The following is a 26,952-nucleotide window of genomic DNA, read 5'->3' on the forward strand; positions in this document are numbered from 1 at the left end:
CGTGATTGAGGTAGTGTTTAGTTCCCAAAATTTTTCAAGATTTTTCGTCACTAATGGACACTAATTATCAAATAACAACGAAAATGCTACAGTATCATTTCGTCAAAAATTTCGCCAACTAAACGAGCCCTGATTTGAGGATGAAGAGAGCCTGGCTCATTCCTAGCATCCAGGCTGAGATGGGACAGGCAAGGTACATGCAAGACCCACCACTTGGTGCCTGTTTAATTCCCAAAATTTTGCAAAATTTTTCAAGATTTCTCGTCACACCGAATCTTTGAACGCATACATAAAACATTAAATATAAATAAAAAATAAAACTAATTACACAGTTTAGACGAAATTCACGAAACGAATCTTTTAAGCCTAATTAGACTATGATTGGACACTAATTGCCAAATAACAATAAAAGTATTACAGTACCATTTTCCAAAAAAATTCGCCAACTAAACAAGGCCTTGTTTGATTGCTTCATTGCTTGTTTGTTTGCCTATTAGTGCACTCACGCTCTCTCTCGGATGGGAGAGGACACACACCCATCACTTGTTTGGTTGCTTTATTGCTTGTTTATTTGCCTATTTGTACACTCGCTTTCTTAGCCCTTGTTTAGTTCGTGAAATTTAGAATTTGGGGTTACTGTAGCATCTTCGTTTTTATTTGGCAAATAGTGTCCAAACATTGACTAATTAGGCTTAAAACGTTCGTCTCGCAATTTCCCACCAAACTGTGCAATTAGTTTTTCTTTTCATCTACATTTAATGCTCCATACACGGGCCGCAAACATTCGATGCGATAGGTACTGTAGCAACTTTTTGGACTTTAGGGTCCAACTAAACAAGACGTTAGATGGGAGATGGCGCGCACTCGCACGAACCAAGCCAAAAAAAAAAAAAAAGATCCCAACTGTGTTTCGAGCAAGCCTCGTGCATACAGCTGGCCAGGCCGTGCTTTTACTTTGTAGCTTCCCCTGACATCGGCACTGTCCTCAGTTATATGAAAAACTAAAAGGTGGATCAGACCGTGCTTTTACTTTGTTATTTATTTACGTAGCTTTCCTAGTAAGCTTTTCTTTTTCAAAATTTTTGAGAACAAGTAGCAAAAGGAGCCTATAGCAACGAGGTAAAGGCCCACCGAAGCACGCGTGCATTCTAGTGGCGACTCCAGATTTTGCAGAAAAAAATTGTAGAAAAATCAATCAATTCAATCCGTGTTTTGGAAATTCTCTTTACACGAACATGAAAAAAAGCATTACAGATCACTCTGTCACAAAAAAGTTGTTTTCACAAGGGTTATCATAAGTCAATAACTTTTGTAAGTCTTTGGAAACCAAAACGTCCCTATCCACCGCGGACGCACTTCGTCAATCTTAATATCTTCCGACTCAATCTTTTACGATGGCTCGTTCGCTTCGCTGAAAAAACAAATCGAAATACTGTTCCGACTAATTTATTGTAAGAGAAAACACTGTTCTAGCTAGAAAAACAACTAAAAAGTACGAAAACGTACAGGGCCAATATGAGTGTGTGATTGGTTTGAGGATGAATAGAACCTAGGCCTTGTTTAGATTGAGAAAAATTTCAACCCGATGAATAGTAGCACTTTCGTCTTATTTGGTAAATATTGTCCAATCGTGGACCAACTAAGTTCAAAAGATTCATCTCGTGATTTCCAACTAAACTGTGCAATTAGTTTTTTTTTTACCTACATTTAATGCTCCATGCAAGTGGCTAAAAATTGATGTGATGGAGAGAGAGTGAAAAAACTTGGAATTTTGGGGTAATCTAAACAAGGCCCTAGCTCGTTTCTAGTAGAGGACAGGCGAGGTACATGCATGACCTGGCACTTGTCTCTCAGATGGGGAGATAGCAGACGCTCGCATGAGCCAGGCCCGAAAACCCGGGAAAAAAACGAAACCCAACCGCGTTTCTGGCGAGCCTGGCTCGGCATTGCCTCGTGCATGAGGCTGGCCAGACCGGCACGCCCTGGCAGCGAAGGAGTTTAAATCACACGGTTCTTTCATGCGATTTTCCCAAAGCATCGCTGGCATACCACAGCAATGGACCAAAACATACATCTGCTACAACTGCTACAGCAGCAATTTTCCCAAAACATTGCACGCACCAGACCCAGGGGAGGGAGCACTATGATCAGTGATCACCACCACCGCGGCCGCGGCTTCCGTGGAAACCATGGGCTCTGCAAGTGTATCAGTATCACTAGTTACCAAAACAGAGGCCAGCCATACAGGACAAATTCACAGGCCACCGATCACGAAACTAGTAGCTAGTGGAAAAATCTGCAACTCCAAAAGTGTACCAAGAGACACGTCACCTTATCCACTGCCACGTGACAGGGCCCCCGCAGGAATCTCGGCGGCCAGTGGTGGCACACCACGTGGGCCGCCCCCGTCCGTCCCTGTCCCTGTACAAAAGAACCCACCCATCATTGGAGCTTGGAGGGGAAGCTTCAATTCCAGCAGGCAGGCAGGCAGGCAGCTCGTCCAAATTTCCAAGTCAATCCACATCCGAAACGGGGCAGATTCAGATCAACGACAGAAAACAAACCAAGCGTCCTTCACCCATGTCGCCCTCAGAGTTGGGCACACATATCCAGATCCAAATTCTTACTTGCCCCAGGGTAAATGAAGCTGCATTATCATCATTACCTCCAGTAATTACACGTTGGTTTTGTTAACAGCAAGTCACAGCCACTTAGGGTTACTGTTAGTAACTCCCAAGTACCAACCAACCTGCAGTGAGCAGCCTAACCCTTCTTTAGTCTTCACATCACAGAAGATGAAAAAGCAGGAGCATCCAGTCAGAGTCCATCAGTAGTGCCAGCAGTCACTGGTGGGACATGCTGCTATCCATGCATTCCTATCCACCTCGGCTCAGCTCCCTGACAGTCGTCTTCTTGTTATAAAACCCCCTCCTCTGCAAGGGGATACATACAGAAACAAGTGAGGCAGGCGCCCACAGGAGAGTGATCACCAACAGTCCCCTTCCATCCATCCATCCATGGCATGCATCAACAGCACCTTCCAGAGTTGCTCCATTGCCAGAGGAGCAAAGATCAGCACAAGGGCTAGGGGCAGTAGTGGGGGGAAGGGGTCACCGACCTTTCAGTGCAGGGCGTCGACTTTCGTGGACGCCAGCCTCCGGCTTGAGCTCGACGAGAACCCTGAGGCAATCATCTCGAGGGTGTGGCCTCAGAACGTCTCCCTTGTGAGCTACGACGATCTCCGCGCCTACCTCGAGTCGCAGGAGACGGCCCATGTAGAAGATGATCAGGTACTTGATCTCGGTTTCTTCTTGCTATCACTATTACTACCTCTATGGCTCTCTTTCATCTCCTTCCACCTCTCTTCAACTCCTTCAGCTCTTGCTGAACTCTGTACTTTCTTTTTGTGTGTGATGTGAATACAGCACGTGGCGCTCTTGGGTGAGACCATGTCAACACCTGTGCTAGTGGCCACAGCAGATCAGACCCTGGAGGAGGTCGAATGCCACTTTGAGGCCGTGTCAGGGCTTCCAGTTGTAGACAGCAGCCTCAGATGTGTTGGGGTGGTCGTCAAGAATGACCGGGCCAGAGCTTCTCATGGGGTCAGCTCTCTCTTCCCCTCTTTCTCACACACAAATAACACACACGCACACGCATCAAGTTGCTAGTTTAATACGAAATGAAAGGAGCACATCCATTTTGTTCACTGATCTATTACTTGTAACAGTCAAAGACAAAGGTCTCAGAAGTGATGACCTCTCCAGCCATCACACTATCTTCTGACAAAACTGTGATGGGTAATCTTTGCTTTCATCTCACCTTTTCTTTTCTTTTCTTTTCTTTTCATGTATGCTTTTTACATAAGTTAAATCTAACAGTACATGCCTAACGTCTACAGATGCTGCGGTTCTGATGCTCAAGATGAAGATCCACAGACTACCAGTTGTAAATCAGGACGAACAAGTAATAGGTGAGTATCAGAATGCTGACAAGCCAGAGATATATAAAAAAAAAACTGCATGCATACACTTGATTTGTATTATCCTTAACAATTAACATTGACAACACAGAGTATGTTACAAGCCTAATGGGGTTCTAAACACCATCAACAGGTATAGTTACCCGTGCTGATGTTCTTCGTGTGTTGGAAGGCATGCTGAAGGTTTAGGAGCGCAGCAATCCATGCTCGGAAGTCAGAACTTCTTGTAAATATGTAGATGTGTCCATGGTGCTTTTGAGTAGCAGCATGGAGATCTATAGTCTATAGGAGTGTGCTGTGCCATCAGTAACAATAAGTCCGGAAGGGTTGAGAGTTTTTCCTTGTAAATAAAAGTAGCACGCCAGGAGACTCGATCTCTGTTTTGTACTGCTTGCGCAACCAAATGCTGTAAACTAGCCAAATACTTCCACAGCAATATAAATGGATATGCCTAAAACAATGTTTTGGAAGAGACATGAGAAAATACCAGTAAATGCACATACTGCATGGAAATAATTCAAACAGGCAAGCAATTGAATTATAACTCCAAGCAGAATGAAAAGAACATACTCGTTCTGTATGTCGTTGCAGCTTGAAACTGCTTAAATCAGGAGACGCCCCCTTGATCTTCTCCTGAAGCAACAGAAGCAGCACTAACAACCATCGATGGGGTAGAAAGTGTGGGTTCTTGTGAATCAGAAATAATTTTCATCTCCAGGTTTGGAATTACTGGTGCCCTTGTCCTTCGAGTAACAGTCATTTTTAATCCCTCAGTCGTGTGAATCGTTGCTCCAGTTGTCATGTCAACCTATTATATTGCATATAAATAATGGGGGCATGGTTATTAACTATAATGAATCAGAATCTGGTTGAAACATACCGGAGGTGCTCCTGGAGCCATCTGAAAGTCAAATCGCTTGACAAGCATTGCTGTTGCCACCACCGTCTGCAGTGACACAGTATGCCTATGTTATTTGAGTTTGAAATCTAGCATTTTCTATAGTGATCGCTTTATTGCTAATCGAATGAAATGAGGTATTGGTCTTGTAAAATTTCAAAATCGAAAAAGAGACATATATAAAAAAAATTGTATAAAAAGGTTACCTCAAAAGTAGCAAACATGTCACCTACGCATTTCCTTGGTCCGCCACCAAATGGTAAGTAACTGAAAAATCAACAGATTATTTGAATCCCACTGCGTTAATTAATTTTTGTTGTTCAAGGACCGCCAGTGCACTTTAGTGACATTTTCATAGTAAACCTATTTAGTGTCATAAATTTTGATAATCTTCTCTATAAACTTGGTCAGACATAAGATGCTTTGACTTAGGACAAAACCAAAATGTCACTCTTTGCAGGACGGAGGTAGTAAGAACGTATCTGCCACTACCTTTATTGCAATCTTTATTTTTGTTGTTTATTTGAAAGATACACAGTTGAAAGGAAATATAAAATATTCCACCTTGTTAACCTAAGCTAACACAATAGAGAGAGACAAAATCTCAATCATCAGAGTCAGTTAAGCCTGTCATTAAAATTTATCCATTTAATTGATCTTATTATGTTTCTGGTACGCCAGTTTACAATAGGCTTTTGTTATGTGCTATGTAAGAACTCCACAAATAATAGGAATTGCATATGCAAAGCTCAATTCATGCCCCGAAAAAGAAGAAGTTCAAAATAGGAATTAGCTGTGCTTTGGTTCTCTCTCTAGAATGATAATGGCTTTGCAGTATTAAAAAGAATTAAAGTTTTCATTGACTTGGAGAAGGCTTATGACAAGATACCAAGGAATGTTATGTGGTGGGTGTTGGAAAAACATAAAGTCCCAACAAAGTATGTTACCCTCATCAAGGACATGTACAACAATGCCGTGACTAGTGTCCGAACAAATGATGGTAACACAGATTACTTCCCGATTAAAATAGAACTTCATCAAGGATCAGCCTTGAGCCCGTATCTCTTTACCTTGGTAATGGATGAAGTGACTAGGGACATTCAAGGGGATATCCCTTGGTGTATGCTGTTTGCAGACGATGTAGTGCTAGTTGATGAAAGCCAGGCAGGAGTAAATAGAAAACTAGAGTTGTGACGGCAGACCCTTGAGTCCAAAGGTTTTAGAGTAAGTCAAACTAAAACAGAATACATGAGATGCGACTTTGGCAGAGCTACACATGAGGAGGGAGAGGTGAGTTTGGAAGGTCAAGTGGTGCCTAAGAAAGATACCTTCCGTTATCTAGGATCGATGCCACAGAAGGATGGAGATATTAATGCAGACATTTGCCATAGGATTAAAGCAGGGTGGATGAAGTGACGCCAAACATCTAGCATTCTCTGTGACAAGGGGTACCACAAAAGTTTAAAGGCAAGTTTTATAGAACGGCGATTAGACCCGCTCTGTTGTATGGAGCAGAATGTTAGCCTACAAAAAGACGACAACAACTGAGTGGGACGGAAATGCGTATATTGCATTGGATTTGTGGTCACACAAGGATGGATCGAGTTCGGAACGATGATATAGGTGATCGTCTAGGGGTAGCACCAATTAAAGAAAAAACTTGTTCAACATCGGTTGAGGTGGTTTGGCCATGTCCAAAGGAGACCTCCAGAGGCACCAGTGTATTGCGGAGTTCTAAGTCGAGATATCAATGTGAGGAGAGGTAGAGGAAGACCGAACCTGACATGGGGGAGGCAATAAAAAGAGATTTAAGGGGTTGCGATATACCTAGAGATCTCTGTTTGGATAGGAGTGCTTAGAAAACACCTATTGACGTGCCTGAACCGTGACTAGGGGCTCATGTTGGGTTTCAACTCTAGCATACCCTAACTTGCTTGGGACTAAAAGACTTTGTTGTTGTTGTTGTTGTTGTTGTAAAGTTTTCTTCAGAGAACAATCTCTGGTCAACAAATGTCTCCCCTGTTCTTGGCTTCTTGCAATCAAAACAATTCACGTATGGACAACTTGACGGGACAAGAAAGTGTAACTACAACTGCATTTTGCAGTGATAGAGAGGGAACCTGAAATTTTGGTTTATCTCGTTCGGATTTGGTCCATCCAAAGGCCATCTTTCTGGGTTGAAAACTTCTGCATCATCCCAGTGCTTTGGGCAGTGGTGAAGATTCCAAACAGAAATAAAAATATCTTCTCCTCTGAAACAAATAAAGAAAAAAATGTTTCAGATGGTAACACCAAACGAATGAATGCTATCACTATCCAAATATCTTAGGGCAACCAATAAATCAAATTACTTCTACAAGCAATGGAATTTGGAAAGCAGGAAAAAAACTTTGCATTAAATAGACCACATAAGATTGGAAAGAAGCAGTAGGCTTGCATACTATACATTGCTGTTTAAACTAATATAGCTATTAACGTTGAGGAGTTCAAAAAAATATAACAAATGTCGCAAAAAAAGTAGAAGAAATCTAAGGTAACTAAGCTACCCCTATGGTGCTAAACAGCATCTACAACAACTGACATGATACAAAAGCTAGCTTTTTTCCTTAATGAAATGACATGCAACTCTCCTGCATCATTTGAGAATAAAACTACCTTTTTCATATAACTCCGACAACGGGAGTTGCATAAACTTAATGCTAAAGAATATTTGCAGACATCGGTGTCTTAAATATATTAAATTCTGCTAGAAAACTTTACCGGCCAATTGGGTACCCTCCGAGCATATCATCCTCAAGTGACCTACGAATTAAAACCGGCGGCTGTGGATATAGTCTCAATGACTGCAACAAAAATGATTTGGTCATGTTCTTTTGAGATGATCAATCATTGTTTCATGCACCAGCATTGTTAGTTTCTTACTTCATTAATAACCCGAGTCGTGTACTTTAGTTTCTTCACATCCTCAATTGTAGGCAAACCATCACCTAGAACACTATCAACCTGCGGATAGTTGTGTGAAAATAGAGGCATTCATGAAATTTCAGAAGCAGTGAAGAAAAAAACATCTATATAAGTGAAAAACATGAGTGTACCTCATCTTGCAACTTGGCCATTACTTTTGGATACTGCAGGGTACCAATTGGATAGAAAAGGTAAGTAGCTTGATATTAATGGTTATAAGCTACAAAGACAATCTAAAAAAATACTACTGCATTTGATATTATAAGTTAATACAGAAGTGAGTTTTCGATACTGATATAGCATATACCTTAGATAGAAGATAAAACGTCCATGTCAAGACTGCCGCAGAAGTCTCATGACCAGCTATGAGCATGGTCATCAAATCATCACGGAGTTGCTTGCTGGATACCTATGACAGATGGAATGAAGCTGTGTGAGGATGAGGAAGTTGAAATAGACAAAATAATTTTTTGCATGTTACATCTTACATCATCTCCAGATGCCAAAAGGAAGTGAAGAATACTAGGATCTTGCTCGTTCATGTATTCCTCATGAAACTGAAGATCTTCTTGCTCTACCAGTCTCTGCGTTAATAACAATAGGCAATAGCACCGTCATGATTTTTCTAAACCCAAACATGTACGACATCACGATGAAAGTATTAGAAACGACAAAACGATTTACCTTGCATATGGCAATTAGTTCATCGAGAGTACTATTTATCAACTTGAGAGCTTCGTTGACCTTCTTCTGCCGTGGGGAAATGTCCTTCCATATGGGTATTTCCCAGGTTGGTATAGGAGAAGTGCTACGCATCTCTGCTTCCCTTAGTGTTACATACACTGCCTGATCATGGTTCCACAATTGAAAAAGGTTTCAGGCGCGAAGAACCGTAGATAAATGAAACTGGAAAGAGAGGGAAACTTGAATCAATAACCTCGACTATCCCGTTATCGTAAGATAATGAGTCAAAGTCATAATTGAACACCGCCTTCCCGATGACATCCAGCGTGAGTCGAGAGAACAACGACTCCATCTCCACGTCCTCCCCATCCACTGCTGCCTTGTCCAATTTCTCACAGAGCCGATCTGAAGCTTCTCCAAAGAGACCAATCATCGCAGTCACATACTGTAGAACGAGCAAACTTGAGGTGAGTAAACAAAGAAACCAATACAGTAGAACACAGTAGGCAGCAGATAGGTCAGACCTTCTGATGCAATGCGGGAACAATAGCACGCCTCCGAACACGCCAAATCTCCCCGTCAGCAGGGATTAAACCCGTACCCATCACGAACTCCAGTATCTCTGCAAGAATTCCCTGCATCAACCACAACGACATGTTCACTTCAGTCCATTGATCGAAAACCTTTCTTCCGAGGGCTGGAAAACGTATATGCCCAGATTGATACTGATAACCATACCTTGGAATAAGCTTTGGAGTTCTCCCTCAGGATGTGCTTAGCGATAGCCGGATCGGAGACAATAAGAAACGACTGGAAGGAACACAAAATTTAAAATTTTAAACCATCATACGGAGCACGCTAATAGTACTAGGGGGTTGTGGAGCAAGCTCTGGTTGATTGATTGATCGCGTGCCGGCGTTCTGCGTTCACCTTAGGGCCAAAGTTGAGGCGAAAGATGCCGCCGTAGGTGAGGAAGAGGTCGTACAGGGGCACGAAGAAGGCCTGCCCCACGACGGCGTTGATCGACCCCACTGCCTGCGGGATCTCCGGGCCGCCGCGCGCCGCGCCCGCGCCCGCCACCCTTGTGAGCAGCGCGGCGGCGAGCTCCCCCGGCGGGCCCAGCTTGGAGAGCTTCCCCACGAGAGGCGCAATCCACCTTGATGAATTGAAACCCAAATTCGAAACAGAATCAAACAATCAATCAATACCGGAAATAGATAAACGCAAAGAAATGAGGAGCAGGGGCGGCAGCTGACCCGGGGCCTTGCACCGTGAACTCGCCGGACGCAATGCGCGCGGCGAGCTCGGCCTGGCGGCGGCGCTGCTCCTCGAGGGCCGGGTCGGAGCCGCTGCTGCCTCCGGCGCCGTCGCCACCGCCAGACGAGGCGGCGCAACGGAGTTTGAAGCGGCGGCGGCAGGCAGCAGGAGGATGGAGGCGGATGTGGCCCTGGTGGGCGGAGGAGCCGGAGGCGGGGAGGCGGAACGGGGGAGCGCCCGCGGACGAGAGGCCGGTGGCGCTGGCGGCGGCGGGCATGGAGGGCGTCGTGGCAGCGCGGCAGTGGTGCAGTGACATGGAAAGTGCGGGAACAAAGGAAAGGAAAAGGAGGCGGTGGGAATGGAAGAAGCTTGAGGTGGAGGATGAGGTGGGAAGAACTGAAGAGGCGGGAGCGGAGGACGTTGGCCACGTGGGGTTTGGTGCTCCCCCCGTTTGTTGCGTTCCGGGTGGGGGGCGGGACACGACGAAACCGAGCCGAGAGCACTCCGCGGAAGACGGAGGCCGGAAGGATGCCGTCCGTTTGGCTCCTCTGACGGAATCTGTCGCCCCCTAGTCCACGGCATCTTTCACTCCATTCCCGTCGCCACCAGTAGCAGCAGCGATCTCGCAGCCCAACCAGAAGCAGGCATAGATGACGTGATCGTCCTCTTCAACCTATTGGCATTCGAGGAAACAACGGTCAACGACGCCAGCATGCTAAGGGGAACTGAGATGTCCATGTCCATGGCCACTATCCGAGCAGACGCAGCCACAGCACAGTCATCCGGCTAGCTATCATCGCTCATCTCCGCCATCTTGCGTCCGTTCTTGCCGCGAAAACCCAAGCCAGAGACGGCGGTTTTTTTTTCTTTTTTTATCCTCGCGTCGACAGCGGTGAAAACTGAAAGCCTCCAATTCCTGTCGTGAACACAACCAACCCAGAGCGACCCTTGTTTCTTCACCCACTCATTTACCTTGTTTCTACCGCCGGCGCCGGCGCAAGAAAGAGCGCCCCCCCCCCCCCCCCCCCCCCCCTACCTACCTATCTGTAACAAAAAAAAATGTTTTTATCCTCTCAAAAAAAAGTTTTTATATGTAAGACAACTAGAGATCCCAGCTTCAGAACAATTCCACTCGTTACCGTCCAAACTCCAACCGACTGGTAGCACCCCTCACATCTACGAGGGGGCTATTGCCGGCCACATGTCAGGGAGCGAGCAAGAAAGGGCAATTTCTTTTTTTCTGAAAGGATATCAATATCCACTGATGGAACAAGGCAAAATAACATAGACTGCCATGGCCAGTACAACAATGTCAAAGCGAAAAATGATCAAGGACAACAACATAAAGGAGCTCTAGAGTTCTCCGCCAAGGAAAAAACGAGCTCTAGGGTTCTCCTCCTTGACTGAACTGAAAACAGGAAGAAAAAAAAGTGTGCTTCGAATTCATGTTACAGTTTCACATCCTTCAGAAGCCTTGCAGCCATAGCCCCACACCTTCTGATTTCCCAATCATCCAGACCGCCGCTCTTAGCCTCTGGTGACGAGCCGGAACAAGAGTCACTCTTCACTCCAGGATCTTCGTCTTCCCCTGGATTCGAAACAACCTCTTCCTCGTCATTCCCATTATTGGTAGCCTCAACCTCCGGGATCAATGGTGCTTTCAGGTCCATCATGTAGAGATGTATGCTAGGATGTTGATATTTCACATCCATCTGTCTCAGAATACACATCATAAGCATATATATAAGTCCCGGAACTGACGCAAACATGAATATAAGAAATTACTTTTCCACATTTCCATACCTTTGATTTAGAGACTGTTTTCACAATGAAATTGCTTTTCCACATTTCCATCATCTTCTCGTGGACTGTGGTCGAACGGATCTCGTATCCTAGCTGGATAGCAGGCAACAGTTCAGTAGTTCCCAAACAACTGCTTTGCAGAAATAACTTCTGAAAAAGAGGACAGGAGCTACCAATATTTTTGTTTTGGGACCAGATAATGCAGTAATTGTCTCCATTAGAGGTTGCAACAGATGCTCTGAATAAACCTTGAACATGCACAGATGAAGGAGAAATTAAGTCACTTTGTTAACACTGAATCATCGATCCTGCTATACTCAACTACAGGCTATACTACTCCCTCCGTTCCAAATTATAAATTGCTTTGACTTTTTTGGTTCATCCATTTTGCTATGTATCTAGACATATATTATATCTAGATTCATAGCAAAATGGATGTACCAAAAAAGTCATAGCGACTTATAATTTGGAACGGATGGAGTACTAAACATCTGCTCCCTGGATCTAAATTTGAAACGGTTTGGTATGCTTCTAATTTATGAAATCTTGAAAACATAATGCATTGCTGCTTTGTCTACTGTGTAACAATGATGACAGGATTGTAACTGAATTTGAAGAGTATAAAAAATATGACAAGATTAAAAATAGATTTCGAATTAAAGCGAATGTTTCAGAGCAAGGTTACGTGTGTAACTATGTATTTGCTGTGACAATAAACTTTCACTAAATAATAACTGAAAATAGTGAAATGGCATGTTGAGTGAAAGCTTGCATGATCAGAAGTAAGTAGGATCTGCTGTTTCAGAGGCAGAGTTCAGAAAAGATTCAAGACGCTGCATAAAAATCTTACAACGTCAGTTCCAATGATGTAATCAAATGGAGGTTCAACGGCCTTGATATGTTCTTTGTTCCCCCAATCCAATTCTGCAACTGTAATTGAGCCGATGGAATCTGTTTTGTGTTTGCCAATTTATCTTTGTCAGAACTAAAGAACAATTTACTTAACATGATCCCTATGCATTTACAGGAACCAATATAATAATTGAGTCTTGATTATTTCAATCAAAAACTACAATACCATATGACTATATCCAAAACTACAGCTATGAGAAATACTCAAACTGATCTAGGAAGGGCACAGTACTCAGAGATGGTTCTCTTAACAAAACCTGAGTCGGAATTCGATTGTGAAATCCAAGATCTGTTGCGTTCAACATTTCTCATGAGCAGTGGGAGCACCTCGACTTGGTCAGTTGTTGTAACATCACAACCTAACAACGCCATTCCTAAAGGAGAAGCAAACAATTTTAAAAGAGAAAGCCAATAGGACTAGGATCCAGAAATGCACTGGATGGACAGTTGAATTGAGCTTACCAAACCCAGCTAGACCACAGCCAGCTCCTAATTCAATCACTCTCTTTCCTTTTAACTTGGATGGACAAAACTGACCTTTTCTGCTATTCCTTTCCTTTACAGATCAACCATAAAATACCAATCATGATGATGGTAATAAAAGTTAAGCTGGTATTTTCCTTAGAACCAAATCCTAGTACTAGCATATGCTCCAGCATATAAAGCTTCAAAGATGCCAAAGGCCCAAAGTCTATGTACGGTGGATGTGCGCCTCTGACACAGTTTCAAAAAAAAATGTTTTTGTTCACATGATTATATTTATTTATCCACATCAACTTGTGCAGGAAGGCCTAGAAATCAAAGAAATTACCAAGAACTTGACAAACACCATTGATGCATCCCAGACTGTGGTCCCAAGGTGCTTGGAGTTTGGATCCTGTCAGTCCAGAAGCAAAAGAAAATTCAGGTCACCCACCATTCAGTATCACCAGTTCACCACTACAGCTTGAGCAGAAGATGAAGTTATTCCACCTTCTAATGCACAGCCTAATTCTTTTTCTTAAAAGAAAAACCTCTTTAAGAAGCGAGATTCATCTGGTGCTTCTCCAGTTCTCCTCACCTGTGAAATATGTAGCCGGTGGCCCATCACCTCCAGCGAAATAGCCGACGTGCTCGGCGAATTCAACCTGTAGTCAGCATGAACCGTACATGAAACTAAAGTAAAAAAAAAAATTGCAATCACTACCACCCTCACTCACGCCAGTTGCTAACAAGCAACATGATTCAATCACCAATTTACCATGTAATTTGCTCTTTGGGGCTTAAACTATCGCGAAGGAGGTGGAGAAGTGATGCTGCAGGAGGAAACGGCGTCAGCGCAATTACCTGTCGTGGTCCATGGCCTTCGGCAGCGAACTGACACACCGGAGCTCCGGCGGACGGCGGCGGTGAGGGTTCTGGGAGGAGAGCAACTACACACCGTGGTGTTGGTGTCGGGCCTGTCGGTCCCGGAGCCCATCGACTGCTCTACTCGATGGGCCGGGCCTCGTTGCATCTCCTCAAGCTTATGGGATACATACTCCTCGCTTACGCCTTCGTCGCGCGTTCACGCCTCCACGGATTCAAACTCCCGAAAGCCACCGCGACCGCGAGGACTCCCCGTCGCCTGCCCATGCCCTTGCGCCGCCGTGCCGGCCGCGCCATCGCCGCCGCGCCAGGCGGCTTCCTCCACCTCTCCCTGCTCGCCTCCCTCCGCCGACGCCCCTCGCTCCAGGCGCACGCACAGCTCCTGCTCCTGGGCCTCCCGCTGCCCCCCGCTGCGGCCTCCCTCCTCCTCCGCCCGCACCTCCGCGCCGGCCACCCGCTCGCCTCGCTCCGCCTCTTCCTCCGCATGCTCCGCGACAACCAGCCCGCCGCGACCTGCGCCACCGCATCCCAGGAGAAGGAGGGGGCCATCCCCGACTCCCGCTCCCTCTCCGCGGCTCTCGCGGCCTGCTCCTGCCTCGAGTCCCCTTCCGCCGGCTTCTGCACCCACGCCTTCGTCCTCAAGTCGGGATTCGCCTCCGACGTTTTCGTCGCGAACTCGCTCCTCCATGTCTATGCCTCGTTCGGTCTCCACGCCCTCGCGTGCAAGCTGTTCGACGAAATGCCGGCGAGGGACACCGTGTCGTTCAACACGCTGATCGGTTCTTACGTGCAGTCGGGATGCGTTGAACGCGCGTTGGGGGTGTTCAGGAACATGGTGGAGGGAGGGTTCCGGCTGGACGAGTGGACCATCACGGCGTTGCTGGGTGCCTGTGCTGGGCTAGGTGATTTGATGGTGGCCAAAGCTGCACATGGGTTTGGCAGCAGGGCATTGAGGCATACATTGTTCGACTCTGCAGAGGTGGTAATTGGGTTAGTGGACATGTATGTTAAGTGTGGCGCAGTGCAGCTCTCCAGGAAGGTGTTTAATTTGTCTGGGGAGAAGGCGAAGGACGCAAGGGTTTGGAGTGTGATGGTGTCAGGGTATGCAAGGGCTGGTGATATCGACATGGCTCGGAAGTTGTTTGATGAGTTGCCCAATAAGGATTTGGTTGTATGGACAGTTTTGATCGGTGGATATGTGCAGGCAGGTAGATACAAGGAGGCACTTCTGTTGTTTGAGGAGATGGAAGCGACAGGACTTGAGGCTGATGAGGTGACGGTCGTCACCATGCTTTCAGCTTGTGTCCAGCATGGTGCGATTGGTCTAGCAAAGAGGCTCCATCGTCGTGTGAACCAGAATGGATTGGTTAGCCGAAATGCGAGAGTTGCCACCAGCTTCGTGCACATATATGCAAAGCATGGGTGCATACAGACAGCTATGGATGTGTTTCGTGGAGTCGCTGATGAATTCAAGACTGTGGAGTTGTTTAATGCTATGATACACGGACTCGCTCACCATGGTCATGGTGAGAAAGCTATCTCACTTTTTGATGAAATGGAAACCCTGGGGCTCCAATCTGATGACATCACATTTGTGGGAGTCCTGTGCGCATGCAGTCGCAGTAACTTGGTTGAACAAGGGTGTAAGATATTCTCATCAATGTCGGACAAGTACGGTGTCAAACCAAATGTCAAGCATCACACTTGCATGGCTGATCTCCTTGGAAGAGCTGGACGGATCGACGACGCTTACAGCTTTATCCAGAATATGCCTTTCCAAGCAAATCTTGTGGTATGGTCATCTCTTCTGACAGCATGCAAGATCCATGGAAATAACAAGATTAAGAATCTTGTAGAGAGGCAAATTCTCAGGTTAGATGCTACATACAAGCCTGAAAAGCTAACCTTATCTGGCTTATTTTCTGATAAGAAGAGGAAAGAGCTATCTGTGAGGGTGAGAAATGCTATAAGGCACAAATCTGAGCACAGGCGTACACAGTAGGAGTCACACCGAATGGTAGTGTTTATCAGATTGCAATTACTGATGCTTCCCAGCTTCGCCCTCAGGCAAAGGTGATTGATTGGATACCTGAAGATGCCCAAGGCATTTTTTTTTTCAGGATGCTTTGGGAGAAGACTGCTTGGAATATTGAGAGACAGCTGCTCCAGCATTTTCCTTGATAAACCCAGTTCCTGAAACCCCAACAGCAGTCACGAACAATTGTATATGTGGTGGTTCCATTCATCAATCTGAGTATTTGCTGAGAATATGAAGTAGTGGTGTTAGTTCCAATGTTAGGATAAGTTTTGAAAGGAAACAAAGGATTGCCCTTGCATTAGAGGTTGCAACAGATGCTCTGAATAAACCTTGAACATGCACAGATGAAGGAGAAATTAAGTCACTTTGTTAACACTGAATCATCGATCCTGCTATACTCAACTACAGGCTATACTACTCCCTCCGTTCCAAATTATAAATTGCTTTGACTTTTTTGGTTCATCCATTTTGCTATGTATCTAGACATATATTATATCTAGATTCATAGCAAAATGGATGTACCAAAAAAGTCATAGCGACTTATAATTTGGAACGGATGGAGTACTAAACATCTGCTCCCTGGATCTAAATTTGAAACGGTTTGGTATGCTTCTAATTTATGAAATCTTGAAAACATAATGCATTGCTGCTTTGTCTACTGTGTAACAATGATGACAGGATTGTAACTGAATTTGAAGAGTATAAAAAATATGACAAGATTAAAAATAGATTTCGAATTAAAGCGAATGTTTCAGAGCAAGGTTACGTGTGTAACTATGTATTTGCTGTGACAATAAACTTTCACTAAATAATAACTGAAAATAGTGAAATGGCATGTTGAGTGAAAGCTTGCATGATCAGAAGTAAGTAGGATCTGCTGTTTCAGAGGCAGAGTTCAGAAAAGATTCAAGACGCTGCATAAAAATCTTACAACGTCAGTTCCAATGATGTAATCAAATGGAGGTTCAACGGCCTTGATATGTTCTTTGTTCCCCCAATCCAATTCTGCAACTGTAATTGAGCCGATGGAATCTGTTTTGTGTTTGCCAATTTATCTTTGTCAGAACTAAAGAACAATTTACTTAACATGATCCCTATGCATTTACAGGAACCAATATAATAATTGAGTCTTGATTATTTCAATCAAAAACTACAATACCATATGACTATATCCAAAACTACAGCTATGAGAAATACTCAAACTGATCTAGGAAGGGCACAGTACTCAGAGATGGTTCTCTTAACAAAACCTGAGTCGGAATTCGATTGTGAAATCCAAGATCTGTTGCGTTCAACATTTCTCATGAGCAGTGGGAGCACCTCGACTTGGTCAGTTGTTGTAACATCACAACCTAACAACGCCATTCCTAAAGGAGAAGCAAACAATTTTAAAAGAGAAAGCCAATAGGACTAGGATCCAGAAATGCACTGGATGGACAGTTGAATTGAGCTTACCAAACCCAGCTAGACCACAGCCAGCTCCTAATTCAATCACTCTCTTTCCTTTTAACTTGGATGGACAAAACTGACCTTTTCTGCTATTCCTTTCCTTTACAGATCAACCATAAAATACCAATCATGATGATGGTAATAAAAGTTAAGCTGGTATTTTCCTTAGAACCAAATCCTAGTACTAGCATATGCTCCAGCATATAAAGCTTCAAAGATGCCAAAGGCCCAAAGTCTATGTACGGTGGATGTGCGCCTCTGACACAGTTTCAAAAAAAAATGTTTTTGTTCACATGATTATATTTATTTATCCACATCAACTTGTGCAGGAAGGCCTAGAAATCAAAGAAATTACCAAGAACTTGACAAACACCATTGATGCATCCCAGACTGTGGTCCCAAGGTGCTTGGAGTTTGGATCCTGTCAGTCCAGAAGCAAAAGAAAATTCAGGTCACCCACCATTCAGTATCACCAGTTCACCACTACAGCTTGAGCAGAAGATGAAGTTATTCCACCTTCTAATGCACAGCCTAATTCTTTTTCTTAAAAGAAAAACCTCTTTAAGAAGCGAGATTCATCTGGTGCTTCTCCAGTTCTCCTCACCTGTGAAATATGTAGCCGGTGGCCCATCACCTCCAGCGAAATAGCCGACGTGCTCGGCGAATTCAACCTGTAGTCAGCATGAACCGTACATGAAACTAAAGTAAAAAAAAAAATTGCAATCACTACCACCCTCACTCACGCCAGTTGCTAACAAGCAACATGATTCAATCACCAATTTACCATGTAATTTGCTCTTTGGGGCTTAAACTATCGCGAAGGAGGTGGAGAAGTGATGCTGCAGGAGGAAACGGCGTCAGCGCAATTACCTGTCGTGGTCCATGGCCTTCGGCAGCGAACTGACACACCGGAGCTCCGGCGGACGGCGGCGGTGAGGGTTCTGGGAGGAGAGCAACTACACACCGTGGTGTTGGTGTCGGGCCTGTCGGTCCCGGAGCCCATCGACTGCTCTACTCGATGGGCCGGGCCTCGTTGCATCTCCTCAAGCTTATGGGATACATACTCCTCGCTTACGCCTTCGTCGCGCGTTCACGCCTCCACGGATTCAAACTCCCGAAAGCCACCGCGACCGCGAGGACTCCCCGTCGCCTGCCCATGCCCTTGCGCCGCCGTGCCGGCCGCGCCATCGCCGCCGCGCCAGGCGGCTTCCTCCACCTCTCCCTGCTCGCCTCCCTCCGCCGACGCCCCTCGCTCCAGGCGCACGCACAGCTCCTGCTCCTGGGCCTCCCGCTGCCCCCCGCTGCGGCCTCCCTCCTCCTCCGCCCGCACCTCCGCGCCGGCCACCCGCTCGCCTCGCTCCGCCTCTTCCTCCGCATGCTCCGCGACAACCAGCCCGCCGCGACCTGCGCCACCGCATCCCAGGAGAAGGAGGGGGCCATCCCCGACTCCCGCTCCCTCTCCGCGGCTCTCGCGGCCTGCTCCTGCCTCGAGTCCCCTTCCGCCGGCTTCTGCACCCACGCCTTCGTCCTCAAGTCGGGATTCGCCTCCGACGTTTTCGTCGCGAACTCGCTCCTCCATGTCTATGCCTCGTTCGGTCTCCACGCCCTCGCGTGCAAGCTGTTCGACGAAATGCCGGCGAGGGACACCGTGTCGTTCAACACGCTGATCGGTTCTTACGTGCAGTCGGGATGCGTTGAACGCGCGTTGGGGGTGTTCAGGAACATGGTGGAGGGAGGGTTCCGGCTGGACGAGTGGACCATCACGGCGTTGCTGGGTGCCTGTGCTGGGCTAGGTGATTTGATGGTGGCCAAAGCTGCACATGGGTTTGGCAGCAGGGCATTGAGGCATACATTGTTCGACTCTGCAGAGGTGGTAATTGGGTTAGTGGACATGTATGTTAAGTGTGGCGCAGTGCAGCTCTCCAGGAAGGTGTTTAATTTGTCTGGGGAGAAGGCGAAGGACGCAAGGGTTTGGAGTGTGATGGTGTCAGGGTATGCAAGGGCTGGTGATATCGACATGGCTCGGAAGTTGTTTGATGAGTTGCCCAATAAGGATTTGGTTGTATGGACAGTTTTGATCGGTGGATATGTGCAGGCAGGTAGATACAAGGAGGCACTTCTGTTGTTTGAGGAGATGGAAGCGACAGGACTTGAGGCTGATGAGGTGACGGTCGTCACCATGCTTTCAGCTTGTGTCCAGCATGGTGCGATTGGTCTAGCAAAGAGGCTCCATCGTCGTGTGAACCAGAATGGATTGGTTAGCCGAAATGCGAGAGTTGCCACCAGCTTCGTGCACATATATGCAAAGCATGGGTGCATACAGACAGCTATGGATGTGTTTCGTGGAGTCGCTGATGAATTCAAGACTGTGGAGTTGTTTAATGCTATGATACACGGACTCGCTCACCATGGTCATGGTGAGAAAGCTATCTCACTTTTTGATGAAATGGAAACCCTGGGGCTCCAATCTGATGACATCACATTTGTGGGAGTCCTGTGCGCATGCAGTCGCAGTAACTTGGTTGAACAAGGGTGTAAGATATTCTCATCAATGTCGGACAAGTACGGTGTCAAACCAAATGTCAAGCATCACACTTGCATGGCTGATCTCCTTGGAAGAGCTGGACGGATCGACGACGCTTACAGCTTTATCCAGAATATGCCTTTCCAAGCAAATCTTGTGGTATGGTCATCTCTTCTGACAGCATGCAAGATCCATGGAAATAACAAGATTAAGAATCTTGTAGAGAGGCAAATTCTCAGGTTAGATGCTACATACAAGCCTGAAAAGCTAACCTTATCTGGCTTATTTTCTGATAAGAAGAGGAAAGAGCTATCTGTGAGGGTGAGAAATGCTATAAGGCACAAATCTGAGCACAGGCGTACACAGTAGGAGTCACACCGAATGGTAGTGTTTATCAGATTGCAATTACTGATGCTTCCCAGCTTCGCCCTCAGGCAAAGGTGATTGATTGGATACCTGAAGATGCCCAAGGCATTTTTTTTTTCAGGATGCTTTGGGAGAAGACTGCTTGGAATATTGAGAGACAGCTGCTCCAGCATTTTCCTTGATAAACCCAGTTCCTGAAACCCCAACAGCAGTCACGAACAATTGTATATGTGGTGGTTCCATTCATCAATCTGAGTATTTGCTGAGAATATGAAGTAGTGGTGTTAGTTCCAATGTTAGGATAAGTTTTGAAAGGAAACAAAGGATTGCCCTTGCAAAGAGCAGTGGTGATGCATTTTCAAATCTTGTGTGCAAGCTCTGGTAGTCAACTTCTGAAATGGTAGGTTAATCTCCTGGCGCAGCTGCTAACCTAGTTTTGTCTTCAATTCGCTGCAAGGATTACAATTAATCAGTCGCTTGTGCCAACTGATCTTATGTTTGGGAATGTGACGGCAGAACAGAGAAAGACTGGTGAAAGAGCTATAAGCTCTGGGATGTGGAAGTTTTGAGATGCTCATTTAGAAGAACAGTATGAATCTATGCGGCAGATGTGGATGGAATGTTTGGGAATGAGATGGCAGATAGGGAAAGGCTGGCGAAAGAGCTATAAGCTCTGGGATGTGGAAGTTTTGAGATGCTCATTTAGAAGAACAGTAGATTAATCTATGTGGCAGATGTGGATGGAAATAGTTCAGCTACCTTCAACCATTAATTTTTCAGCTGAAGAGGACACTATGATTTCACAATTTACTTCTAATGGAATGTACTCGTCTCAATCTTTATATAGGAGTATTAACTTCAGGGGTATAATTCCAGTTTACAGGTCAGATTATGGTCCACAAAATCCCCCCTAGAGTTCATTTTTTTTCTTTAGTTTGCTTTCAAAATAAGATGGAAGGGCGGGCCTAGGGCAAGCGGTAGAGTCTTACCGCCTGTGACCGGAAGGTCCCGGGTTCGAGTCGCGGTCTCCTCGCATTGCACAGGCGAGGGTAAGGCTTGCCACTGACACCCTTCCCCAGACCCCGCACAGAGCGGGAGCTCTCTGCACTGGGTACGCTTTCAAAATAAAGTTTTGACTAGAGATAATTTAGCTAAAAGAAGAAAGATAGATGATGTTTCTTGTCTCTTTTGTTCTGAGAGAAACCATCCATCACCTGTTTTTTCAGTGTATAGTAGCCCAACGGATCTGGCTTAGTGTTTTTCAGGTCGTGGGTACTGTTTGTGGTTCTGATCATGTTCTGTTGGTAATTTATGGCTTAGTAAAATTGTAAAAATAAGTTGTTATAACAAATATTCTTATTTAGGCTGTCCTTTGGGGTATTTGGAAACTAATGAATCTATTATGCTTTCAGAATGTAGCTTCGAGGGATATGGCGATTTTGCAACAGAAGATAGCAGGGCTAGTGCAAAAAGAAAAAAAATATGTTCAGTGGAGAGGAGACATCTGTTGGAACAAAAGGTGCTAGATTTGAGGCAGGTGGCCAGCATACCAGAAAGAATCAGCTGGTGAGCTGTGATGTGGGTTAGTTACTGGTTGCAGGGAGGTCTCCTCCTTGAGACGGTCAAGGTAACTAGCTGGAAAGAAAGGCTCCAAGCAGGTGGTTCGGGTGGTTGTTTCCGGTGTGGAGCATTGAGGTTACTGTTATTAGTTTCAGAGTCTGTAGTTAGTTGTTTTAGTTTTATTTTATTGCTTGGAATTGTACGGGACATTATCAATACCCCCTTGTGCTGTAAACCGTTTAAATCGCCTTCTTTTTGCCGTTAAAATTGGAAGAGCAACGCTTTTTCAACGTTTTTCAGTTACTGTTTGAATATATTTGTTCCCATCTTGTTTTTCAGAGTGAACGATCTGTTAAACAACAGAAATGTAATAGCAGAAACATGCTTATAAGTTGGTAATCACATTGGCAAACTCCAGCATTTTTTTATTGATTACATTTTAAAATATACATTTGAAACAAACCCATACATACGATCAAGGTAGCTACACAAATTCAAACCTAAATGAGTGCAACAGTTGTCATATTTCCTTGTTCTTATATGCCTACCTTTGTTTTTTTTTGGGGGGGAGGGGGTATTTGCTGTCATCCTAAGTCAGATGAAGCATGCATGATTTGTGCTGAATTTTTCATTAGAAGCTTTCCAATCACCTGTACAGGATGTCATGGGAGGTGGTGTGGTGGCCAACCACTGGAAAGCTAACCTTTTTGTTTATCGGTTCCTCCACCTTTTGCTCTCAGTATAAAAATATGGTGGCATCCTTCCTGGCTACTTGAATGAAGTACCAAGCTAGAGTTGAAAACCAACCTCAAAGGCAGGCAGGGCATAAGTGATCATGGCAAAGGTAGCTTGTCTTGGAGCATCTGAAAGCTCATCTCAATAATTTTGGTTCTTCATGTAGTATGTGGTGAACGGTTCTTAGAAGTACGAGTACTCTGTAGCAGGGACAATGCAAGCCTGGTGGTGGCTCAAAGACTTACGTTCTGAAGCTGGACATGCACTGCCAATGCAACGGCTGTGTGAAGAAGATCAAGGACGGGGTGAAGGAGATCAGCATTTCAGAAGGTATGTACGGTAGATTCTGTAGCATTTTTTTTGAAAGTAAATTCTGAAGCATCTTTTCGTCAAGCACAAGTTGTGCATTGCAATTCCATGTCTTGTGTACGTACGCCTGCTGCCTGCACCATTGAAAGTGAGTAGTACCTGAATGCTGCATTGCATGCCTTTGGAGAGAAGCTACAGGGGTGGAGCAAGCTGATGTTTCAGCAGAGACGGGAGAGGCGAAGGTGAGAGTGACGGTTGGAGTGGACATGGACCCAGAGAAGCTCTGCTGCCTGCTGCAAGAGGCAACGAAGAAGAAGTGTGTGAGGATAGTACTCGAAGAGAGCGTCCCATCGCCAGGATCAGGCCGCATTGCAAGGCCTGGGCAAACCAAGAACACCTCTGTGTCTGGTCAGGTACGCCTGCAACGAGCCAAGTTATTGTTACTGTACTGCTGCTGGTCAGGCAACCATTTTCACCCTGTTCGCTGGTGGGTACTAGTGCTGGTGCTGATTTTTATGAGAGAAAAACACTATTAGCTGGTTGAATAAGTATGGCTGAGACCAACAAGCGAACAGGGTGTTTGTCCAGATCGTGCTGTGTTACTACTATTGGCACCGTTCCACGTTCCGGTACTATTTGTGCGCTTTTCTTTTCTTTTCTTTTCTTTTCTTTTTATTTGTAAGTATGTGTATATACGTAAGCCATGAAAGCTTTGGCATTATTGTTAAAGTTAAGGTACCGAATTGGTTAGATTAGATAAGCTGCCAACGAGACCCTCATTTGGTTTCTAACTTCAACTCCCTTGGGTGGTATCTTGTTTGTGATTGTAAGGGAATTATTAGTAGGCAGGCAGGTAGGCCACCCACTACCGTATCTATCTGCATACCCTGAACCTGAATATACTCCCTCCATCCCATGAAATAAGACTTATATTTGTAATAAGATTCAAATTTATCTAACCAATTAAGGAGGACATTCACATTCTATATAGTAATATGTATCGGTTTAATGCGCAATGTTTGACATTGTTCATCAATGCTTTTGAAGGGTATCTAGGTCACTTTGCTTCATCACTAATGTCTCATAGAAATCTTATCATACAACTTTCTTTGTAAACAGATTGAGTATGTAGTTTCGCACCGAATGAACGAACGTTACTTTCAGGTGCCGTCGGACTGGGTGGCTTCGGATTCTGCTGGCTGGTGGCGACACGACACGAGCACCTTCCCCGCAACCGCCCCGAGCGCCCCGCCCCTGCCGGTGCCGGAGGAGGAGGATGATGCATGGAGCGAGACGACGATGCCTTCGGACCGGTGCCGGTACCGATGGGCGGCGCCTGGTAGCACGCTCGGCGTGTGGGCTGCGTCAGAGATCACCGGGACATTGGCCATGTACGAGCTGTGAAACCCACCCATGTTGTCAAACGAAGCGGATGCCCACGTGGATGCCGTTGATAGACGGCCTATGTAATTTGCTCTCCTGCTAGTACAATATGTATACACCAACTAATATAAAGCCTTTATCTCAAAATAATAATAATAATAATAATAATAATAGCAAGACTCAGTGTGTGAGCCTTTTCATTAGGCCATGTACAGCGCACAGATGTGTGAATAGGCGCTTAAAAAAAAGAAACTAATTTGTTTTTGACAAGCGTCTTAACCTACAATGGAATAAGTCAACTTTCGATGCTAGTCTAGGCTGTAACTGTTGATTCTTGGACTGAATCGAGCGACTTTTTTTAATTTTAACATTTTTTTAAAATTATTTTTAAATTTAACACTGTCGTTTTTTAAAAAAAAAACTAACACTTTTGATCGCGTCCATTGTCCTGGCGTGGCTAAATGCCTGTGCCGCGCCATGCATGGTGGCGCGACAGCGGGCTGACGTGGCGACGACCGGAATCGCGATCGGTGACGTGGCAGGGCTCTGTTGCGCCACCGATCTTGGCGCGGCAGTGCCGCGCCCTGATCCGTGGCGCGGCAGAGCCGAATAAAACCCCCGCCGCGGCCCACGTCCGCCAGTGCCCGAGCAGCGCAGCAAGGCCGCCTGGCCGCCGCGCCAGCGTCCGCCCGCGCCAGCCCGTCGCCGAGCACGCCGGCCGCCGCGTCCGCCCGCCCGCCGCCAAGCACGGCACGGCCACTGGTGTGGCCGCCGCGCCCGCACGCCGGCGCGCCACCCCCTCCGGCCACGCACGGCGGCTGCCCGCCGAGGCCTGCGCCCGCGCCTCCCGGCCCGGTCTAGCGCGCTGCAGCGAGGTACTCCCCTAATGTAGTTAGTATAGTTAATAAAGTTAGTAAAATTATTAAAGTATAGTTAGTAAAGTTAGTTAGTTTAGTTAGTATATGTATTATAGTAAGTTAGTATAGGTAGTAAAGTTAGGTAGTTTAGTTAGTACAGTTATTGAGTCTAGTTATACATTGGATTTAATCTAATTAGTTGTTGTAGTTAGCCTTATATAGATATTAATATTAGATTAGTTAGTATAGTTATAGTTAGAATAGGTATTAATATTACTACCTATAGTTATAGTTAGATGATTTCGACGACTTGATGAAGTTTGTTGAAATGCTTTTGCAGATGGATTATTGTGTTAGAGTTTTATACGGAGGAAGTGTTAGGAGAGAAGTTGGTATGTTTGAGGATATGGAAGAAGAATTGGAATGGTTTGATGAACCTCCTAGCTTCAACAACCTCTGTGTCCGTTTGAATGCAAAGTTTGGCGGTGATTTCACACTGAAGGGGAGGTTTGATACTAGAAAGACTAGGGCACACTATGTACTCATGCCCTTGCGCGACCCTGCTCACTGATCCCACTACACTAGGGTTCTCCAAGGTTCCAATATGCCCATGACTGAGGTGGTGGTGGAGAATGGGTACAGGATGCATGGTGTTCAGGACGGCTCATCCATTGATGGTTTTGGAGGTAATGAACAAGAATTAGGGGTATTAGGGGAAGCAACTCAGGATAATATGGATTTGGACGGTCAGTTGACGTAGGAGCAGTTTCATTCAACTGCAGTAGGCTGTATAAGCAATGACTTCGATGTGAATGAGTTCGAACGGGAAGAGGAGGAGCAGGAGGAGGAGGACAGGATCAGTGATGTAGTTAGCAGTGATTCTGACGATTCTGATGATGACCAAGGAGGTACAGATGCTATGCCAACACCGGCTGATGCCATGCCAGTATCGGTTCATACTATGCCATTACCAGTACCGACTGAGGTTTTGCATGGTGTCTAGGCTCAGGGTAGACTAGTCATAGATTTGGCTGCAGATGATACCCCCTATGATTTATGGGCCAGAATTAGCGAATCGCAGCAATATGTTCCACCACCACCTTACACAGCGACTGAGCTTGAGCAACTAAGGTCCAAGAATGTACCTTTTAGGGGCGTTCCGAACTATAGGGATATCAGCAAGATGAATATGGCAGTTTGTGACACCGGTCTCCAGATGTGTATGAATTCATTGTATGACCATGAGAAAGAAATCCTTAGGAAGGGGATGATATTCAACACAATGTCAGAGATGAAACTCTTCCTTCAGAACTATGTTGTGTACCACCATAGGTCATACACCATCACTCATTCGGACCAGGAGTTGAGGTACCATGTGATATGCAAAAACGGTTGTATGTGGAGGTTAAATGCATGAAAGAGACAGAGTGATGGCAAGTAGAGGATAACTAAAGTTGTCGAACCCCACACTTGCCTAGACAATAGGGGGGAGGAAAATCATCAGCAGCTCACTGCACGTTACCTTGTCTGTCGTATATTGGGGCTCGTTGATGACAATAACGATATCTCGGTGTCTTCTTTACAACAGTCCATATCTGGATTCGTTAAGTACGATGTGATGTACGGAAAGGCTTGGCATGCTAAGCAAATTGCTCTGGTGATTCGATTGAGTAGTTGGGAGGAAGCGTACAACAGAATGCCCCGCATCTTATGTGCAATGCATTACTACAACCCTAGCTTGAAATGGTTTGTGGACACAGGAGGGATGTGTTTTTGGGACCCATTGAGGCATGTCCTCTATTGTGTGTTCTGGTCGTTCGCGCAAACGGAACATGCATTCCTGTTTTGTCGGCAGTCGTACTTGTTGATGGCACTTTCCTGACCGGA

The 26,952-nt window shown here is 45.5% G+C and overlaps 5 protein-coding genes and 2 pseudogenes across 8 annotated transcripts; 4 read left to right on the forward strand and 3 right to left on the reverse strand.

Moving 5' to 3' along the window:
• The first annotated feature begins 2,934 nt into the window (after positions 1-2,934).
• LOC136478366 (uncharacterized) lies at positions 2,935-4,449 on the forward strand. The gene is made up of 5 exons (XM_066476796.1): positions 2,935-3,290; positions 3,426-3,602; positions 3,728-3,797; positions 3,899-3,970; positions 4,113-4,449. The coding sequence occupies exons 1-5, from the start codon at positions 3,018-3,020 to the stop codon at positions 4,166-4,168; spliced, it is 648 nt and encodes a 215-aa protein (XP_066332893.1). The 5' UTR covers positions 2,935-3,017; the 3' UTR covers positions 4,169-4,449.
• Positions 4,290-10,208, reverse strand: LOC136478365 (protein LUTEIN DEFICIENT 5, chloroplastic-like). Its single transcript, XM_066476795.1, has 16 exons — positions 9,782-10,208; positions 9,456-9,681; positions 9,264-9,335; positions 9,050-9,160; positions 8,779-8,970; positions 8,526-8,687; positions 8,330-8,425; positions 8,149-8,250; positions 7,973-8,005; positions 7,800-7,880; positions 7,638-7,720; positions 6,998-7,129; positions 5,084-5,144; positions 4,860-4,925; positions 4,550-4,787; positions 4,290-4,430 (listed from the first exon to the last, which is right to left on the reverse strand). The coding sequence occupies exons 1-15, from the start codon at positions 10,096-10,098 to the stop codon at positions 4,587-4,589; spliced, it is 1,935 nt and encodes a 644-aa protein (XP_066332892.1). The 5' UTR covers positions 10,099-10,208; the 3' UTR covers positions 4,290-4,430; positions 4,550-4,586.
• Positions 10,209-11,007: 799 nt separating this feature from the next.
• Positions 11,008-13,980, reverse strand: LOC136478368 (uncharacterized). 2 transcript variants are annotated; one of them, XM_066476797.1, is made up of 9 exons: positions 13,824-13,980; positions 13,558-13,624; positions 13,309-13,374; positions 12,960-13,053; positions 12,755-12,871; positions 12,436-12,536; positions 11,759-11,833; positions 11,586-11,678; positions 11,008-11,494 (listed from the first exon to the last, which is right to left on the reverse strand). In XM_066476797.1, exons 1-9 carry the CDS (start codon positions 13,835-13,837, stop codon positions 11,231-11,233), a joined length of 891 nt encoding a protein of 296 aa, XP_066332894.1. In that variant the 5' UTR covers positions 13,838-13,980; the 3' UTR covers positions 11,008-11,230. The 2 variants fall into 2 exon arrangements, with proteins under 2 accessions (XP_066332894.1, XP_066332895.1); XM_066476798.1 differs by having other exon boundaries at positions 13,738-13,861.
• Positions 13,832-16,161, forward strand: LOC136478367 (pentatricopeptide repeat-containing protein At1g31430-like; annotated as a pseudogene).
• Positions 16,162-16,270: 109 nt separating this feature from the next.
• Positions 16,271-18,362, reverse strand: LOC136478370 (uncharacterized). Its single transcript, XM_066476799.1, has 6 exons — positions 18,202-18,362; positions 17,936-18,002; positions 17,687-17,752; positions 17,338-17,431; positions 17,133-17,249; positions 16,271-16,914 (listed from the first exon to the last, which is right to left on the reverse strand). The coding sequence occupies exons 1-6, from the start codon at positions 18,213-18,215 to the stop codon at positions 16,778-16,780; spliced, it is 495 nt and encodes a 164-aa protein (XP_066332896.1). The 5' UTR covers positions 18,216-18,362; the 3' UTR covers positions 16,271-16,777.
• On the forward strand, positions 18,210-22,184 carry LOC136478369 (pentatricopeptide repeat-containing protein At1g31430-like; annotated as a pseudogene).
• Positions 22,185-22,465: 281 nt separating this feature from the next.
• On the forward strand, positions 22,466-24,353 carry LOC136475191 (uncharacterized). Of its 3 annotated transcripts, none has more exons than XM_066472742.1 (4): positions 22,466-22,625; positions 22,723-22,846; positions 23,018-23,238; positions 23,990-24,353. In XM_066472742.1, exons 1-4 carry the CDS (start codon positions 22,617-22,619, stop codon positions 24,227-24,229), a joined length of 594 nt encoding a protein of 197 aa, XP_066328839.1. In that variant the 5' UTR covers positions 22,466-22,616; the 3' UTR covers positions 24,230-24,353. The 3 variants fall into 3 exon arrangements, with proteins under 3 accessions (XP_066328839.1, XP_066328841.1, XP_066328840.1); XM_066472744.1 differs by having other exon boundaries at positions 23,024-23,238; XM_066472743.1 differs by having other exon boundaries at positions 22,726-22,846.
• The last annotated feature ends 2,599 nt before the right edge of the window (positions 24,354-26,952 follow it).

The sequence above is a fragment of the Miscanthus floridulus genome, chromosome 8 (assembly GCF_019320115.1).
Source record: "Miscanthus floridulus cultivar M001 chromosome 8, ASM1932011v1, whole genome shotgun sequence".
NCBI classification, from domain to species: domain Eukaryota; kingdom Viridiplantae; phylum Streptophyta; class Magnoliopsida; order Poales; family Poaceae; genus Miscanthus; species Miscanthus floridulus.

What these genes read in the sequence shown, in the direction of transcription:
- LOC136478366 (XM_066476796.1), top strand. Translation starts at nt 3,018, where the DNA reads ATGGCATGCATCAACAGCACCTTCCAGAGTTGCTCCATTGCCAGAGGA. An exon ending in CCCATGTAGAAGATGATCAG is followed by an intron (nt 3,291 to 3,425) that starts GTACTTGATCTC and finishes ATGTGAATACAG; the next exon opens with CACGTGGCGCTCTTGGGTGA. An exon ending in TCAGGACGAACAAGTAATAG is followed by an intron (nt 3,971 to 4,112) that starts GTGAGTATCAGA and finishes CACCATCAACAG; the next exon opens with GTATAGTTACCCGTGCTGAT.
- LOC136478365 (XM_066476795.1), bottom strand. Translation starts at nt 10,098, where the DNA reads ATGTCACTGCACCACTGCCGCGCTGCCACGACGCCCTCCATGCCCGCC. An exon ending in GAGATAAACCAAAATTTCAG is followed by an intron (nt 5,145 to 6,997) that starts GTTCCCTCTCTA and finishes TTGATTTTTCAG; the next exon opens with TTACTTACCATTTGGTGGCG. An exon ending in ACATGTTTGCTACTTTTGAG is followed by an intron (nt 4,926 to 5,083) that starts GTAACCTTTTTA and finishes GTGTCACTGCAG; the next exon opens with ACGGTGGTGGCAACAGCAAT.
- LOC136478368 (XM_066476797.1), bottom strand. An exon ending in ACCGGCTACATATTTCACAG is followed by an intron (nt 13,375 to 13,557) that starts GTGAGGAGAACT and finishes CTGGACTGACAG; the next exon opens with GATCCAAACTCCAAGCACCT. An exon ending in GTCCCAAAACAAAAATATTG is followed by an intron (nt 11,679 to 11,758) that starts GTAGCTCCTGTC and finishes CCTGCTATCCAG; the next exon opens with CTAGGATACGAGATCCGTTC.
- LOC136478370 (XM_066476799.1), bottom strand. An exon ending in ACCGGCTACATATTTCACAG is followed by an intron (nt 17,753 to 17,935) that starts GTGAGGAGAACT and finishes CTGGACTGACAG; the next exon opens with GATCCAAACTCCAAGCACCT. An exon ending in TGGTGTTTGTCAAGTTCTTG is followed by an intron (nt 17,432 to 17,686) that starts GTAATTTCTTTG and finishes TGATCTGTAAAG; the next exon opens with GAAAGGAATAGCAGAAAAGG.
- LOC136475191 (XM_066472742.1), top strand. An exon ending in GGAGATCAGCATTTCAGAAG is followed by an intron (nt 22,847 to 23,017) that starts GTATGTACGGTA and finishes TTTGGAGAGAAG; the next exon opens with CTACAGGGGTGGAGCAAGCT. An exon ending in ACACCTCTGTGTCTGGTCAG is followed by an intron (nt 23,239 to 23,989) that starts GTACGCCTGCAA and finishes CGTTACTTTCAG; the next exon opens with GTGCCGTCGGACTGGGTGGC.